The sequence below is a fragment of the Silurus meridionalis genome, chromosome 18 (assembly GCF_014805685.1).
Source record: "Silurus meridionalis isolate SWU-2019-XX chromosome 18, ASM1480568v1, whole genome shotgun sequence".
In the NCBI taxonomy this organism is placed as follows: domain Eukaryota; kingdom Metazoa; phylum Chordata; class Actinopteri; order Siluriformes; family Siluridae; genus Silurus; species Silurus meridionalis.
Window position 1 is genome coordinate 22,240,686 of NC_060901.1, and position 17,247 is coordinate 22,257,932.

The window sequence follows — 17,247 nt, forward strand, 5'->3', positions numbered from 1 at the left end:
TTCCTATTGATCTGTGGGTGGCCAGACAGCACCCTCGGGGCAATAACTGGCACAACTCGGTCAACTGGCAAACATAAGGGGAGGGGCAATTGATAGTCTCAATAACCACTCTTGTAAGTCATCTATTGCAATTATCTTCTCTTTTATAAATCCATGAAGTAACATAGAAATGATACACACAAAGAATTTGTAGAGAACAAAAACAAGAATTAAATAAATTAACTTTATTTTAAAAAGTGAAAAAAAAAACAAAAAAAAAACCCTTGCATTTTACAATATTTACAGAATATTTATTCAAACAGGACGTTTTGGCAGAAAGGCTGTCTTGCAATCGCTTCCATTCAGAGCAAAATAAAAAAGTGGTGTAAATTTGACATAAAAGCCTCCAACTCCTCTTACATTTAGAATATATACACACAAGACAAGCCTGCAGGCCTGGTGATCATCTAAGGAGCAAGAAAATTTAAAATTGTAATGAACGGCTGTTTATTGGGAGGCTTTGACCTTGACATTTGAAAATTATAGGAAGTATGTAAAATTCAGGGAGGAACCATGTTTTTTATGGTACTGTACAGTGGCTGCAGTTGAAGACTTGTGGAGCACAGGTCTACGGTCTGTCAGGCTTTACACCACCTCATACTTCAAACATCTCTCAGAGGTAGATGGTACAAGGTAAAAAGGAGTCCTCAGTAAATTATGTTCTAAAGAAACTCTCTACTGTTATTCAACTTTTCCACCTTAATTGGAAGGAAAGTGACACCAAATGACCTGCACTGATGGAGAGAGATGGACCGAGTGCAGTCCAATGGCAAGTGTTGCCTAGAATTGCCTAAATTGGCGTAGATTCTTGACCAGAGTGCTGTAGATTATTGCGCAGCACTCAATAGATTCTCAAGAACAACCTGCTGGTTTCTCTGCCCGTCTTGTGGTACCAAGACTAAGAAGGTCTCCATTATTCTGCGGCCTCGATGCCTCAGCTCTCCATTTTCTCTTTCTTCTTAAAAAGTTTCATTAGCTGGGTGAACCGCTCTTCGATCTGTAATGGGAAAAATCACAATGGAAGCTTAAACCTTTGTTACACGATGTGCCAATATAGATATTCCATAAATAAAAAAGAAAATACAAAATAAATACCTGTGCTTGTGACTTTCCTAACTTAGATGAAAGAGCAGCAAATGTTTTAGAGGAGGCCCCTTTGGTTTTGAGTGCAACCAGAATATCTCGGTCTTCCTCCCTTGAGGGGGATAAAAAAAACAAAAAACATAAATTTGTTTGTTGCTTGATGAATACCAGTGGACAAATAATCATCTACAGCAACCAAAGTCTAATAAAACACTCACCTAGACCAGGTCACCACCACTTCCCCTTTTTTCCTGATGACATTCTTAGCTGAGAGACTGTTAGGAGACAACTGGGGAGACGGCGTCTTGACCCTCTTTAAAGGAGTCGTCTCGATTTTCTCCTTCGATGATTTTGACCTCTTTTTGTGCCTTTGTTTGTCTTGTCGGTCTTGTGATTTTTCTCTTTTTGAACGTTTCGCTTTCGGCCCTGAATGATGCTTCTTGCGTTTCTTGGACCCCCTGTTGCTTGCCTCCTTTACCTCAGGCTCCAATTCTGTAGTGGCTGTGAATCCGGAGGCATCGGCATCATTAGCAGATTGTTCGATCAGGTTCTCCGTGGTTTTAGGAACGCTGATGGGACTGCATTCTCTAGGGACCACGTGTGAGGTGAACTCTCTCGATATTTCAGCTTCACTTACTTCGTTTGCAATGGTGTGGGGCTGAACTGCCAAGGGTACACTCTGAGCAAATGTAAGTAAAGATGATGCCTCGGCGTCCGGCAACGTTTCCGTGTGCCCCATTTCCGTGGGCTCCATTTCCGTGTGCTCTTGTACCCTAGGAGACGTGTGTCTGATACGAACTATAAAGTGGTCATTGGACTTCTCCATTACTTCGGCTTGCATGGGCATGTTTGGTTTGAAATGGAATGCTGGTTGGGTTGTAGCCTCCCAATTTCCACTGCCACCTGACGGACTGCTGGAATTGTCCGTTTCGAGAGACAAGTGGATGTCTTGTTCGGTGGCATCCTCTCCATCAAGGAGCGCATCCTCGCTGTAATGGGCGCTGATGATGTTGCTTGGCGTGGTCAGCGCCTGTCCACTCATCGGTTGCAAAAAGCTCAAGTGGCCATCAGACTTCAAGGGTGAAGGGATGGTAAGGGACACGGCCAAATCTTCAGCTAAAATCGAGAAAGAATGCTGGGACGTCGCAGTTGACGCAGGAAGGGCAGAGTGGTTTGGTAGAGCATTAGTCGGAACTTCCAACATGCAGTTTTCATCAAGGAGTGCTGGATTTAATGGCATTTGAAACTTGTAAGGCGAAATGGATGTCCATGCGGTGATGAGCTTTGAAGGCGTTATCATCTTGCTGGGGGTCATGAGGCCAACGAGACTTTCCCCTGCTTGGCCCTCTTTCCGTGGAGTGTTAAGTGGCCAGTTCTGATTATCACCAGCCTCCATTAGATCAGATCCTTGCAAAAGACATCTGAATATATCTCCCATTTGGGAATCCGTTACCAAATTAAAGGTCAAACTTGACGTTTGCTGCTCTGTCAGGATTTCAAAGTCCGCCCTATCTTGGATCGATCCGCTGTGAGATAGACGTCGGGTATAGCTTGGGGCAGGTATGGTTGTTTTGTTTTCATGCACGGGTACGCTTTCATTGTGAGATTTCTCAGAGAAGGAACCTGATTGAAGCGGATTAGACTGGTTAGAGCTAGGGTTTGGTACTTCTGGTACTTTGGCCCCCTCCTCCATGGTTGCCTTTATGTTTTTACCACTGCTACCAAGGCCTCTACTTCTGGATGGCAAACTATTTGAAGGACTGATCTTCTCCTGGACATTTTGGCACTCGCTCTCTATTTCACCTGTAGACATTTTTTGTGGTCGGTTTTCAGTCGTGCTTAACGGTTCTTTACACTGTATCTTGCACAGATCCACATTCAAATCCTCTTTTGCACTTGGCTGCTTACTTTCTGAAGAAGATTTGTTCTTGAAAAGATCTGGAGCGCCTTTAAGTGCTGCTTTTAGTTCCTTGAACAAGAAGTCAAACTGGCCATCTACAAAGTTCCACAGCTTCTGCTTTAGGTCTTCAGCTCGCTGCTCAAAGATTCGGTTCACGATGCCGTTGCTCGAGACCTTGCTCGTTACAGACGTGATGATCTTATTGAGTCGAGGTTTGATTTCGTTACCTTGACTGCAAAACTTGTGAAAGTTAACGCTGTCGACGAATTCCGTGAAGGAGGCCTGGGACATTTCAATGATGCAGCAGAAGGCTGGTTTGGCGACATTTTTATGAAGTTTCATGTACTTTCGTCTCAATTCTGACCGTATAAACGACAACATGTTCATAAATTCGGTCGCAGTCGAAATTCTCGCCTTGGGCGGAACGGTGACTGTCTTGAAACGCCTCTTGTTCGAGGAGGGACTGTCTTTAGGGGGCACATTTTTCTCTTTCTCTTTGCGGGTAGGAGTAACAGCAGCTCGCGTTTGAGATTTGTTTTGCAACCTTTGTGATCTGGGACTGGTCTGGTTTCTCAAACTTGACCTTTTCTCATTCTGGGGACTCTGAATGACTAGAGTGCCTTCCCCATCGCTCTCACTGATTATTTCCCCTTCTTCTAAGTCTTCCTCAGTGGCAGTAGTAGAAAGATCATCTTGCTGATCTGTTTTCACACTAAGCTTGACTAAAGAATCAGGTCTTTTATTTTCTTTGTTCATGTCCATCTTTACTGCTTCCTTATCTCCCACTGTGGCTGAGGTTGAGAAATCTTAAAAAAATAAATGAATTATTGAATACATAAATTTAGTGTATAGAAACATCTAAACATGTTCTACAGAAAGACAAAGAAACTAAATTACTTTATGGTTCTGCATATATTTATACCCCCCCTCCCCAAACAGACCAAAGAACCCCAATTTGGACATGTACAATTGTTTCCAAAACCATAAAATAACAAGAACACTGACCTTTACCGAGACTCTTGACATGGGGCTCCTTTCCCAAGCGCTGCTGCTGCTGGGACTTCTTTATCTGGCGTACCGGACTTGTAAGAGGACTGATTGCTTCTGGGATTACTTTAAGGTTGCTCAGGGTCAACATCATTGAATCTTCATCATGAGGCACCACTAGATGCTTGCAAGTCTTGGAGAGCTCAATCTCGTTTTCTATTGAATCAGGTTCAGAGGAACTTGCTGGTCTAGTTGGTATTCCTGCTTCATGGGGTTTCATGTTGTCCTCCTCAATGCTTGGGAGTATTAATGAGCCTGGACTTGGAGTCAAGTTCTTAAGGCCTGGTGTGATCTCCCTGTCTGAATCAGGTAATGTTTCTTTGCTTTGCTGGTTATCAATACCGACAATGCTAGAAACAACCTCCAAAGACACAGAGGTGTCCATCTCTGAGCAAGTCCTAATTGTAGGAGTTGGCATGACTGAGGTGGCAACTTCCTGTTGAGATGGATCATTTGGAAGCGATGGTTTCTCTGGTTTATCGTCTATTTGACCTGCGGCACTAAAATTCTTCACAGAAGCTTGAGGATCTTGCTCTTTGCAGCTAACGTCAGTTAAAGACAAAGTGGACAGAAGGTCAACTGATGTAGCTCTTTCAGGGAGTAAGGGATCTTCAGGTACAGCAATCTTATCTACCACACCTTCCTGAGAAATGCTAGTAGTGTGTATGGTTTCCTGCATCTCTGAATCTGAAACATCCATTTTCCCAGCTTGGGTTTTACTATGGTCACCATCAAACATTTTGGGTAAGTCAAGTTCCTGCCCTTTGACTTCCATGCATGTGGGTGGTTCATCATCATATGGCTGTGTGGTTGTATTGGTAGGAAGGGCAAAGGAGCCCTCCACCGAGTCATCCGCTACTTCATCGATGACACAGAACTCTTCACCAACCTCAAACGGATTTCCGTCCTTGGTTGAGTTGCTTATGAGGGTCTCCTCAGGGTGTGGCGGCTCTTCAGCTCGTTCCGAGGTGTTCTGCTTTTTAACTGGAGAGACAGTGAGGTTCAGAGTTTCCATGAAGCTTAATTTTCGCTTCGGACTGCTTTCCTCTGGAAGGGCAGCGTTCTCATCGTCGCAGCTGCTGGTCAATCTTATTGGAGATATCCTTTTTGCACGGCCCTCGGCTTGAACCTTATCGCCCTGACTCCTTTTGTGGATCCTTGCTTTATCTGGAGCGCTCATGGATGACGTCCCAGTTCGTTTGTTTTTATCGCTCCTCTCCTTGGCAGAACTCGTATAGGTATCACCTCGTGAATTATCACGACTGCTCGATGATTTGCTCCTGGACATTGGCTCTTCGGTTCTGCCAGACCTTTTGTCGTCTTGATCTTTTCTCAGATGGTGAGGTTTGACAGGCAAAGAATGGCGCCTGCTTTCACGTACATCAGAACGGCTTCGGTCTTTTGGTCCGTCACCGCTGCGACAGGAGTCCCTTACAGAAATGGCATCTTTGGCACCTTGTCGATCGTTTTCTTTGCTACCCTCAGCCCTTGTGCTTCGTCTTTCTTCTCCATTGCTACTCTTTCCATCTGGTCTTTTCCTTTCTTCGCTTTGAGGTGACTTCCTGCGCTCCTTTATCCCGTCGTTTCTGGTGCGTCTACTTTCTGAGCTGCTGATACCCTCTTGCCTCCTCTCCTCTTTTCTGTGATGCTCCCTCGTTCCTCGTTTTTCCGTCTTTCGGTGTGAACTGCCCTTTTCGCTCCGTCTGCCCAACGCCTCTGCGCTTCCGCGAGCCTTTTCGGGCCCTTGTTTATGCCGCGATTCTTCTTTCCTGCCTTGCGTGTCCGTGAGCGCTCTAGAGGAAGGACTCTTCGACCGCCCAGACATCCGGAGTGTTACCGGATCATCCTGTTGTTGACGCTGACTGCTGCCTGAGCCACAACTGCTTTTTGAAGGCTCTCTCTGCTCTCTTTCTGGTCTGGTTTGATGTTTTTCCGAAACCTCCATCCGTTTTGAGGCAATTTCTTTACCCTGTGCTTCCTTCCTCATATCCGTTTCTTCACAAACATTCTGCCCAGTGCTAGACTCTGAGTGTGTGCTTGGGCTTTCACGGTCTCTGGTGCAACACGTTTGATCACCCGGGGCACGCCGTTGATCTTGTGTGCCGGCGTCGGGGAGCGAATCCGAACTTTGGGAATGATTATTTTGCAAATTTAAAGAATTCTCAACCTGGCACCTTCGAAACACTGAAAACGATGATGGCGTGGCATCTACAGATGCCAAACTCCCCTTGGTGAATCCCGGAGACTCTTGAGACTCCCCTCCGGATACAGGGGCGCTCCTGCTGTAAGCGGCTTGTCCTCGTTCCTTTGCGGACTGATGGAAATTCCCTCGGATTGTTCTGCGGGAACACATTCATTCAACATTTTAGAGATACGCAAAGATTTCTTTATAATTTATCATAGATGCGGCAAATTCACCATCATTTACCTTCGGCTTAATTTGCTTATCTCTTCGTCCTTCCTAACGATCTCCATCTTCGCGGTTTTGATAAGGGCGCATATGTTTTTCTTCAGCAGGGTGTTCTCCTGGTGTAAACTCAAGTTCTGTAATCCAAAAACAAGAGCTTCATCATTAGTACTACCCTATTCATTCAACAGTAATCGTTATACTGGATTCTCGAATCAGATTGGTCGGAAGGTTGATACGTTTAGACGATGGCGAGGGGGCGTGCTAATGTTTCATAACGTAGCTAGAAATTGATATAAAGTCAAACGGCGACAAGTACCTTCGTCTGGACCTGCTGCAGCTTCGCGAGCAAATCCTGCACCTGGTTTTGCGCCGCCACAAATTTGCTTTTCATCTGCGATGAAATTGGGGGTGACATTAAACCAAGCACGGGTCAAACGGGTAACGTAAGCATTAAATAATGAATAAACAATTTTTTACCTCATTATAGGTCGAGTCTTTTTCCTTTTGCTCTTCAGTCAGGAGTTCCTCATACAAATCCAGAGACTCCTTCACTCTGTGAGGTGAAAGGAAGGTGGTGGTGGTGGTGGTGGTGGTGCCTGAGGAGAAGAAAACCCGGATATACAGAGATGTTCCACTCGATGACCAGAGTTTTCATTTGTGAAGGAGTCAAGTCACAATGGGGTCCATGAAATGTGTCTTCATCGTCAAGTTGGGGACTGTTGGTACTTTGTTACTTCATAATTCGAGAACTAATCATCCTCTTGGCTCATATTTGATTTGATATCAATCCACTAATGGTTCAGGTTTTAGCCATTTCTTTGTAATTATTGTTTTACCGACTTCAATCTATTACTAACTAAAAAACAGCTTTTAAATTTCTTTACAAAAAAACATTCAAATTGTTTGTGGATTAGTCAAATACTAGCTAAACTTCGAAAACAATGAAAAAATTAAAAATCCAGGATTTTACTTTGGCAAGACTTTTTGGAAAAACGTTTTATAAGAAATGTAACGTATTTTCCAGACTATAAGCAGCTACTTTTTTCCCCACGTTTTGAACCCCCGTGGCCTAAATGATGAAGCAGCTAATTTATGGATTTTTCCTGGGTTTTTCCCGGTTTCACAAACTTCAATCCAAAAAACTGAGACCCATAACATTAGACCAATGAAATTGCAGAACGGGTTCAGGTAAACCAATTAAACTCTTTCTATTAAATCAGATGCGCTCCCACTGAATCGGGCCGCCCCACATCATAAATATGGATGAGGTTCCTCTGACGTTTGACCTGCCGCTCACTCGCACTGGCAACAGGAAAGGAGAATAATTCGTCACGCTGAAAACAACCGGGCATGAAAAAAAACGCACCTCACCTGTGTTCTGAGCTGCACAGCATCGGGAGAAAAGCTTCACCAAAGGTGATTTTTTAAACACACGACCATGCCAAAAGAAAAACTCCCAAGAGAAATTGTTGTGAAACGAAGGAGGAAGACAGTGAACAATGACTTTCTTGGTAGGCTACTGTTTAGATACAAGCCGTGTAACAGACACTGTCTTTCGTTAAAGCCTGTGTAAAGTTCATTAGTTTCAGTGTAGACACCTGCAGCTTATAGACAGGTGCGGCGTATTTATGTTTAAAATAAAAACTTTGTCAAATTCAGTGGGTGCGGCTTATATTTGGGTGCGTTTAATAGTCCGGAAATTATGGTAAGTAAAACCATTATCTTGTGTCTTTCAAAGTCCATTCATATATCTGTAAGGGTCATGTGTGCTTTATAGGGACCACATGTAAGAAGTTCATCAGGGTTCGATCAGGTCTGGATTCCAAAGTGACGAATTAATTGACGCAGCTTGTTATAAAATTTAATATGCCACTTTCTTTGGGGGGATTTTACAGCCTGTGAGTGCCATTTTTGTGGAATCCCTTAGCAGCAATGTCTGTTCATCGCAATATAGTCCCATAATGCTACCACTTTCTGAATGTCCTCTATGTCCATGTCCTCTTTCTGAACCACTTTCATTCTCAGGGTTTCTGCAGGTTTCATCAAGTCAAATGCAAGGAGGTTTTAAGACCTTTTTAAGAGTAAATTCTTCAATTTTTTTAAGTATCGCTAAAAATATCTTCCTCATAGCTGTGAAAAAAAATCCAAAAGAAGGAAGCTGATTGCTGTTGCATGTTGGTCTCATTTAGTAGTCGTAATTATATTTGGACCAGGGAAAGAAAGACACCACTGAAACCCCTGATACTGGATCCAGGGTGGATTTAGTGTATGTTGGGAATACTGGTAATTATGGGATGTCTGGGCGTTTGGGATTCGAGTGTTTCGAAGGTTTTGCGCCCGTACTGATCGTGTTTTCGAGCTGCTACAAGTAGTTTTGTGTCAGAGGGGACAAATTCCGGGAAATCAGGGTTGGATTTCTGATCAGAGTTAAAAAAAAAATGTAAACGCCAAATTAAAAGATAAAGATTTTCTCACCATGGTTTATGTGTCTCTTGGGACTGTCCTCGAGTCCCGAGTAAATATCCACCGAGTCTTCATTATAATCCAGGACAGAATCTAAAACAGACAAGGAATTCCTTTAAATCGTAGCCGGAATAAAATCTGGGCGCATATTAAAATGGATAGGGTACTGCCAAAAGTATTGGGACACGAGACTTTTCCAGCCAGATGCACGATTCTATAGGACGTCTACTGCGTGAAACACCTCCTCAACTCTCCTACATGAGTACCTGTGTTTATTAACACCCTCGAAATGAGCACAAATCTCCACCAAATCTAGAGGAACATCTTCCCAGAGAAGAGGAAGAGCTCATTGGATGTGGAATTGTCTGGTGTCCACCAACTTTTGTTCATATACTGAGACTGTGTGGATGCCCGTATGGGATCATCTGACAATAACGATAGTCTCCAAAAGTTTAGAGATTAGATAGTAAAAAATATGAAGGACAGGAACCATCATGATGTCGATGGTCTGTGTGTGGTTTTACCATGGATGCCCTGATCCAGATCGCCATACAGCTCATCGATGGCGCTCGTCTCCATCTCTGCAAGTCCGTACACCTTTTACATCGCTGGAGAAGTCTGAAAAGGGAATCACATGTATGAGTGGACTTATTGTCAACAACAATAACAACAACAACAACAAAGAGAAGCCCATGGCTTGCTAGCTCAGCCCCAAATATTCATTACAGGAGCACAGATAAAGGCTGGAAGGTGTAGAAAAGTGAGCTGTCAAGGGAAAAGCAGTAATTATTCTGCAAAAAAAAGAAGAAAAAGTATACAAGTGTGTCCAGATCCTGCATCCGGCTGACAACCTGTTCGCTAACATTCCCTGAGATTAGCATAACACGGGCCGTATCGCAAAAACAGCGCCGTTTTAAATCATAGTGCACTTGATAGGACAGATCCGCGGTTTGTTGATACTGTAGAGTAGGGCGCTTGGGCAGGGAGCACACTGTGGATTGGAACACCAGCCGGGACACTAGCTAGCGGTGTAAAGTAAAGCGCGTACAAGAAAAGATATATTATTCATATTTGCGTTCAAACTTCAAAAACGCAACCTTTATGACTCCAAAACGAATAAAGAATAACCGTAAAAACGATCGATATTTATAACTCGCTGCTTACCATTTCAGAATCGCATCGCTCCGAGGAAAACAATCGCGCCAACCCGAACCGCTTCGCGTAGCCGGAAGTGACGACTTTTTCCCGCGGTCTCTAAACTTCCGGGTTTTCAGTGAAGCGTGCTGGTGGTGGTGGTGATGGTGGTGGAGGAGGAGTTTTTGCTGAATGTTGCTCGTTGGTTAAATAAATAAATAAATAAACAAACAAATAAATAAATAAATAAACCTGCAGCCATCATGATATCATGATTTAATAAAGTGGGGCATAATGATTATCATAGTTTATATGGGTTTCTACAAATAATTTTAGATAGATAGATAGATAGATAGATAGATAGATAGATAGATAGATAGATAGATAGATAGATAGATAGATAGAAATATAATGTATATATAGTTTCATAAGTAAAATGTTTAAGATGTGTTCAAGGCACAATATAAAAAAATAGATAGATATGAACGTGTACAATATATAATACCTTGCATATATATATATATATATATATATATATATATATATATATATATATATATATATATATATAGGTAATATGTATTATTATTATTATTATTATTATTAGACTACACTTGTTTTTATATTGGTTTATTAACTTCTTACGTTCAGAATAAAAATGATAATGTTTTAGTCTTTATTTGAAATATTAAAAGTCCAAATTTAAAAAATAAACATAAAAAAATGAAAAAAATAAAACAGATTTTCTTTTTTTTGTGACCCGTGACCCGGAAGTGCTCCCTCCTCCGCTCACATGTGGACGGGCACTTTAACATTGACGGGGGAAACGTGCTCGTTTATGTTGTTGTCATCCATCATCCCTCCATCCATCTATCCCTCTTTCCATCCCGGACTGAACGATCCGCTCCTGCGACGAGTTTCCAGTAATAATAATAATAATAATCCGAACATTAATAAATAATAATTAAAGCTAAACAGAAGAAAAGCACGTGTTTCCCCCCGAGAACGTCCTCGGGGCTGCTCCGGTTTTTCAGGCGCTTCAGATGAAGGCGGAATGGAAAGCGTGGAGCTGAGCGTCGCGTCCCTCACCGCGGTGTCCAGACACGTCGAGAAAAGTCACGGCGAGCTCGCAAAGCACCTGGCCAAGCAGGTAAGAGCTTCTGGAGGAACCTCACACATGGCCGTGAACGCTATATGCTACCAGCTCTCTCTTTCTCTCTCTCTCTCTCTCTCTCTCTCTCTCTCTCTCTCTCTCTCTCTCAACTGCCTGAATAATTCATTTTTATCATTATTGTTGTTATTACTTTGGACCGAAATACATACGAGGTGGTATGAAAAAAGAGTAATTTTGTAACACGCCATCAGATGGCAGCACACGGCCGCCCGCACAGTCAAAGGCAGCACCCATTTTCGTATTTCAGTGTGCCAAAAAACATCGGGTGCTGGTGCTGCTTTGTGCACGTGCGGACAAAATCTGCGGAAACGACGTCACCCACCCAATCGATCGTTTTTGAAACTTCTTGATGCCACCTCGTAGGTCCTGTTGTACATATCGTGACTTCTTTCCCACCTCATTCGTTCAGACATGGAGCCAGCAAGACCGTCACGCCGTGCTGTCCTGTTTGGCGCAGCTCCTCCTCGAGAAGGATTACACGCTCCTGGTCGCTCGCTACCTTCGTCCCCTGGTGCTCGACCTGCTGGAGAGGAACGCCGAGCGGATCAAGAAGGATGTCCGGCTGAACCATGACCTCCACGAGAGGCTGTGCGTGGCGCTCAGCAAGCTGCTCAGCGTCAGCCCCGACGCACAGGCGTAAGCAGATCCACACCGCTCGGACTTCCTTCCTTTACTCAATCGCACGTCTTCCTTGTTCACACCGTCGCTCTCGTCCCACAGGTTCGCGGCCAGGTACTTCACTAGTGCACCGCCCGTCTTCCAGAGGCTCTTCTTCACGAGCGAAGAGGCCTCCTCGATCCAGTACGGCCCCAGACGCATGAAGCTGCGCGACCTCATGGCGGCCACGTTGCGCTTCCTCCAGAGCGACTGCGAGAAGTTCCGCGTGCTGTGGGACTGGAGCGTGTGCGTCTCGCAACTGCTCACCAGCGACGTCATGGTCCGAGGGTGGGTTCTTTAGTGCTCGCGGTGTAACGGTGCACAAAATTACAAACCGGGGGGGGGCGGAAGAAATGGACATAAAATTAACATTTTGTGAAAAAAAAATACAATAAAATGCCATGTGTGTGTTTTACCTTTATTCCCTCCACCCTCCAGATACACAGCGCAGTGCCTCGCCCTGGTGTCCCACATGACCGACAACCAGAAAACCATCTTCCTGAGGAAGGTTCTGTCCAGCGATGAAATCCTGCACCTCAAAATGAAGTAGGTCGCGTTTCATTTCGAGGGTTCGGACCCTTAAGTACGTTCTTGCAGTGTTTTTTATTTATTTTTTTGCCATCATCAGGTCGCTGGAGGAGTCTCAGCAGCTAGAGGTGGAGAAAGCGCTGGTGTTGGCCAATCAGGGCTCAGCGATGTGGCAGCTGGAGAAAGGAAACAGAAAGGGTCTGATGGGCTCCGAAGACCTCTCGAAGAGCATCACGGCGGTGTGCGGCGTGGTCCTGCCCAGACTCGCGCCCAGACAGGAAGAGCAGGTGAGGGAAAAAAAAAAAAAGTTATGACATCACAACATCCCGTGATGTCATATTGTTCGTATTTGCTTCAACGTCAGATTTGGTTCAGCTTAGTCGTTGTGGTGTTGGAATTTGGATCCGAAGGTCGTGAGTTAAAATCCCAGGCCACGCCAAGCTGCCACTCTCGGGCCCCTGAGCAAGGCCCGTAGCTACCCGCTTGTATGAACGAAATAAACGTATAGAGGTGCTCTTTTTTATTTAAATGTTTTTTTCTAGACGTCTTTGTACACCCTGGTGCTGGTGGACTCGACGTGTCGCAGCCTAAGGAGGCTCGCCATGGCCGTAGCGTCCCAGAAGCCCATCCTCCTGGAAGGGCCGATCGGATGCGGCAAAACGGCACTCGTCGAACACCTGGCCGCTGCTACTGGTCACGTGAAATCCCCCGACATCCTCAAGGTGCAGCTGGGAGACCAGACGGACAGCAAGGTGAGATCCGTAATCATCCGCAATGCACAAAAACATCACGTTCTCAGAGGATGGGGGTGTAACAGCACATCAAAAATCACGTCTCCTCGCTTTCTAAGTCAAATTTTATTAACGTGGTTTTTTTATTATTAACTATAAAAACTATAATAAATATCGCTTGATTAAATATATACCCCCCCCCCCTCCCAAGCAGATGTTGCTCGGGATGTACCGGTGCACAGACGTCCCAGGGAAGTTCGTCTGGCAGCCGGGGTCCCTCACTCAAGCCGTCTCCAAGGGTTACTGGATCCTCCTGGAGGACATCGATCATGCGCCGTTGGATGTGGTGAGCTTCTTGAAGCGTCAAATGCATATCAGTCAGCACTCTGAAACGTTCTTGATCGGTTCTCCAATCGTCTCCAGATATCCGTGCTGCTGCCACTGATGGAGAACAAGAAGCTGACCATTCCGGGCCGTGAAGACTGCATTCAGGTTGCTCCTGGCTTCCAGTTTTTCGCTACAAGACGGTAAGGAACGGTAGCGTCTAGGAGGTGATTTCTGAGCCGCTTTCATGTGCAGTGGCTGAGCTGCACTATTGGGTCGGATTCTGAGTTTATCGAGTATAAAACGCAATTTTCTTGGTTAATTTTTGCAGGTGTGGTGTTTATTAACGCACCAAAAAAAGCATTGTGGGAATTCTTTCTTTTAGTAACCTGACATATTTAATTTATTTTTTGTTTTTTTGTTTTTCTTGGTTTCTTATATAGTGAGTGGTGTTTATTAATTTACAAAAAAGCTTGAGAATGTTTGTTAAAATCAGCTGACGGATATTTCTATAAATATATATATATATGCCGTATTTTCCGGACTATAAGCCGCTACTTTTTCCCCACGCTTTAAACCCCGCGACGATGCCAAAAGATAAACTTTCGAAAGAAATAGTTGTGAAGGAGGAAGACAGTGAACAATGACTTTCTTGGTAGGCTACTGTTTAGATACAAGCCGTGTAACAGATACTGTTTTTCGTTAAAGCCTGTGTAAAGTTCATTAGTTTCAGTGTAGACCCCTTATAGACAGGTGCGGCTTATTTATGTTCAAAATAAAAATCAGTGTAAAATTCAGTGGGTGCGGCTTATATATTGGTTCGCTTAATAGTCCGGAAATTACGGTATATCATTTTTTTCTTATTTGATTTTGGTGGGTGTGTTGTTGATTAATGCACCCAAAAAACAAACAAATATTGTGGGAATTCTTTGTTTGAATCATCTGACTCATATTTGCTGTTTGATTTATTTTGGGTTTTTTCCTAGCGGGAATCCTTTTTACGAAAAATTCACTTCGACAGGTTTTGGTCGCTTTGTTAGAAAGTTGTTTCTGTGTGCTGTGCGTTAAGGGAAAAAAAAACAACAACGCACACCCCCTGAGTAATTCTTGTTCCGTTCCTGTCGTTGTACAGGACGTTCTACAGCGGAGGAGCCTGGCATCGTCCTCAGAGCACTCACGCTGCTCTACTAGACAAGTACTGGAACAAGCTCCAGATTGGGAATATGACCAGAGAGCAGCTCAAAGAGGCAAATAACTTGTGTATTTGATATGTACATGTATGTGTGTGTGTGTGTATGCACTATATTTCCAAAAGTATTGGGTCACCTGATCTTTAAATGCGCTTTAATATAATTATGCATTCGCTTGAACTTCGAAACCCAAAACTTGTTCCAGCATGGCGATGCCCCTGTTCACAATGTGAGCTCCTTGAAGATCTGGTTTACATGCTTTAGAGAGGAAGATCTTGCTGCTATAGAGCTCTGATCTCATCATTACTGAACATCTTTGGGATGAATGTGAATGCTGACTGCACCCCAGGTTTTCTCACCTACATCAGTACCTGCCTTTAAACCCAATATCTAGTGGAGCATCTTCCAAGAAGAGTGGAGGGAAATATATAAGCAAATTGGGAATAAATATGTAATGTGAGGCGCAAAAATCTAACTTATGATCAGGTGACCCAATACTTTTGGCAATATGGTGTGTATTTATATTTATACACACATTGTATATGATCTGCATATTTTCATACTCAAGTGTGTTTTTTCCCCGTAGGTGGTTGTGAAGAAGTACCCGAACTTGACCGTAGTGGTGGATCGTTTACTGGACATTTATTGTCAGTTGACCGGAGACAAACACCATGACGCGGTCGGTCTTTCAGCTCTTCAGAGCACAACAGAGGACCGGAGCTCGCTCCTGGACGGCCGAGGACTCTCTCTGAGGTAGTGTTGAGTTTCCCAGCTTCCACTCTTTCACACCTACCTGACATTTCTAACACACTTGTAGCTGAATGAAATCTCAAAAGAAGAATGGAGCTCATTAGAACAGCTTATTATACGATTATTATAACAATCTCGTAGGTCAGGTGTCCACAAAACATTTGTGTATGGAGGGGGATGAGTATAAAATACTGTGTGTGTGTGTGTGTGTGTGTGTGTGTGTGTGTGTAGGGATCTGCTGAAGTGGTGCGAGAGAATCTGTGTGAATTTTGACAGCTCCTCCTCTAACACGGCCCAGAACGTCTTCCTGGAGGTGAGGGACTTTTACTTTGTTTTATTCGTTCCTGTGTTCTGGAGTTTATCCATGAAGGTCTTTTCTTGATCGGAACCCGAGACAAAAAACAACAAAAAACATTTAATCCAAAAGAAAAACACGGTCGAAACTATGCGCAGAACTTCACATCAAATCAGATGTTTTGAGATGATGAATTTTTTTATTTATTATTATTATTATCGTTATTATTATAACAAAACCTTGAGAAGGAATTTGCTAAAATAAAATCTGTATCAAAAAAATTAATGAAATTTAAAAAAATTACATATTACATTATTTATATTTATATATATATATATATAATATATATGTATATATATATATATATATATATATATATATATATATATATATATATATATATGTATATATATATATATATATATATATATATATATATATATATATATATATATATATATATATTCATCGCATTACATTTAACAACAAAAGGCATATGTGCACTAACTAACAGCAGAGATTCACCAGTATACAATACAACACCTGTAGCAGCTGTAAGACTTGATTTTTCCGCCACTTCATGAGTTCTTCTGCGGCTGCACAGAGATAACCGACGTTAAATGGCAAATTTTTCCCCCCTTGTGCTCGAGATATCAGGGTTCGGCGACATAAAAGAATCGACATAACCGATAAAAAAAATGCTTAGAAAAAGCGAGAATTTGGCGGTTCCACTTCAAAAACGTCGACTTAATAGGGTTGTCGAGTTAACCGAGGGCGAGATAACCGGGTTCCACTGTGTGTGTGTATAATTTATATATATATGTGTGTGTGTGTGTGTGTGTGTGTGTGTGTGTGTGTGTGTGTGTGTGTGTGTATATATATATATATATATATATATATATATATATATATATATATATATATTATAGGTTTTTTGTTTTCTTTAGGTTACTTTTAAAGAAGAAAATGATGTGTGGCACATAAAAAAAGTAGATCAATACTGTTTCAAGTGGTAACATTTTTGTGTGTGTGTGCGCGCTGTAGGCCCTGGACTGCTTCACCGCCATGCTGTCCAAAACAGACAGCCGCCTAAAGCTGGCCGAGATCATTGGCTCCAGGCTCAACATCTCTAAAGAGAAGGTAAGAAAATGGAAAAATAATGTTCGAAAATGGAGAAAGAAATGTCTAGGAATCCTGTAAAATAGGGCAGAATCGTTCATGCTTTTCTTTTTCATTTATTAATTTTTTGTCTATTCTTGACAACATTTTGATGAATAAAAATAATTATGTAAATATTTTATCTGCATAATTAATAATGATTTACAAGTGCAATTTTCATTTATATAATTCAATTTATATAATACAAAATGTATGAAAAGATTTTTTCATGAAATAAAATTATGAAAGGTTTTTTTTATGGTTAACCATTAAATATGTATTTAATAAAAAAAAAACAAACAAAAAAAAAATATATATATATATATATATATATATATATATATATATATATATACACATCATC

The 17,247-nt window shown here is 42.5% G+C and overlaps 2 protein-coding genes across 3 annotated transcripts in view; one reads left to right on the forward strand and one right to left on the reverse strand.

The window, feature by feature from the left end:
* Positions 1-263: 263 nt before the first annotated feature.
* Positions 264-10,232, reverse strand: casp8ap2 (caspase 8 associated protein 2). The gene is made up of 10 exons (XM_046873894.1): positions 10,107-10,232; positions 9,467-9,560; positions 8,955-9,035; positions 6,957-7,075; positions 6,796-6,870; positions 6,498-6,613; positions 4,028-6,408; positions 1,341-3,828; positions 1,135-1,234; positions 264-1,036 (listed from the first exon to the last, which is right to left on the reverse strand). Exons 2-10 carry the CDS (start codon positions 9,519-9,521, stop codon positions 974-976), a joined length of 5,478 nt encoding a protein of 1,825 aa, XP_046729850.1. The 5' UTR covers positions 9,522-9,560; positions 10,107-10,232; the 3' UTR covers positions 264-973.
* A 638-nt stretch (positions 10,233-10,870) lies between these two features.
* mdn1 (midasin AAA ATPase 1) overlaps positions 10,871-17,247 on the forward strand; it is a 44,883-nt gene continuing 38,506 nt past the window's right edge. For both annotated transcript variants that reach the window (XM_046872722.1, XM_046872723.1), the window contains exons 1-12: positions 10,871-11,226; positions 11,660-11,886; positions 11,971-12,195; positions 12,346-12,453; positions 12,536-12,722; positions 12,978-13,187; positions 13,381-13,512; positions 13,590-13,693; positions 14,623-14,737; positions 15,267-15,433; positions 15,662-15,743; positions 16,770-16,865. In XM_046872722.1, coding sequence (XP_046728678.1) covers positions 11,131-11,226; positions 11,660-11,886; positions 11,971-12,195; positions 12,346-12,453; positions 12,536-12,722; positions 12,978-13,187; positions 13,381-13,512; positions 13,590-13,693; positions 14,623-14,737; positions 15,267-15,433; positions 15,662-15,743; positions 16,770-16,865 — 1,749 coding nt within the window. In that variant the 5' untranslated portion in view covers positions 10,871-11,130. The remainder of the gene's footprint in view (positions 11,227-11,659; positions 11,887-11,970; positions 12,196-12,345; positions 12,454-12,535; positions 12,723-12,977; positions 13,188-13,380; positions 13,513-13,589; positions 13,694-14,622; positions 14,738-15,266; positions 15,434-15,661; positions 15,744-16,769; positions 16,866-17,247) is intronic.

What these genes read in the sequence shown, in the direction of transcription:
- casp8ap2 (XM_046873894.1), bottom strand. Translation starts at nt 9,521, where the DNA reads ATGGAGACGAGCGCCATCGATGAGCTGTATGGCGATCTGGATCAGGGC. An exon ending in AAGACTCGACCTATAATGAG is followed by an intron (nt 6,871 to 6,956) that starts GTAAAAAATTGT and finishes ATTTCATCGCAG; the next exon opens with ATGAAAAGCAAATTTGTGGC. An exon ending in TAGGAAAGTCACAAGCACAG is followed by an intron (nt 1,037 to 1,134) that starts GTATTTATTTTG and finishes TTCCCATTACAG; the next exon opens with ATCGAAGAGCGGTTCACCCA.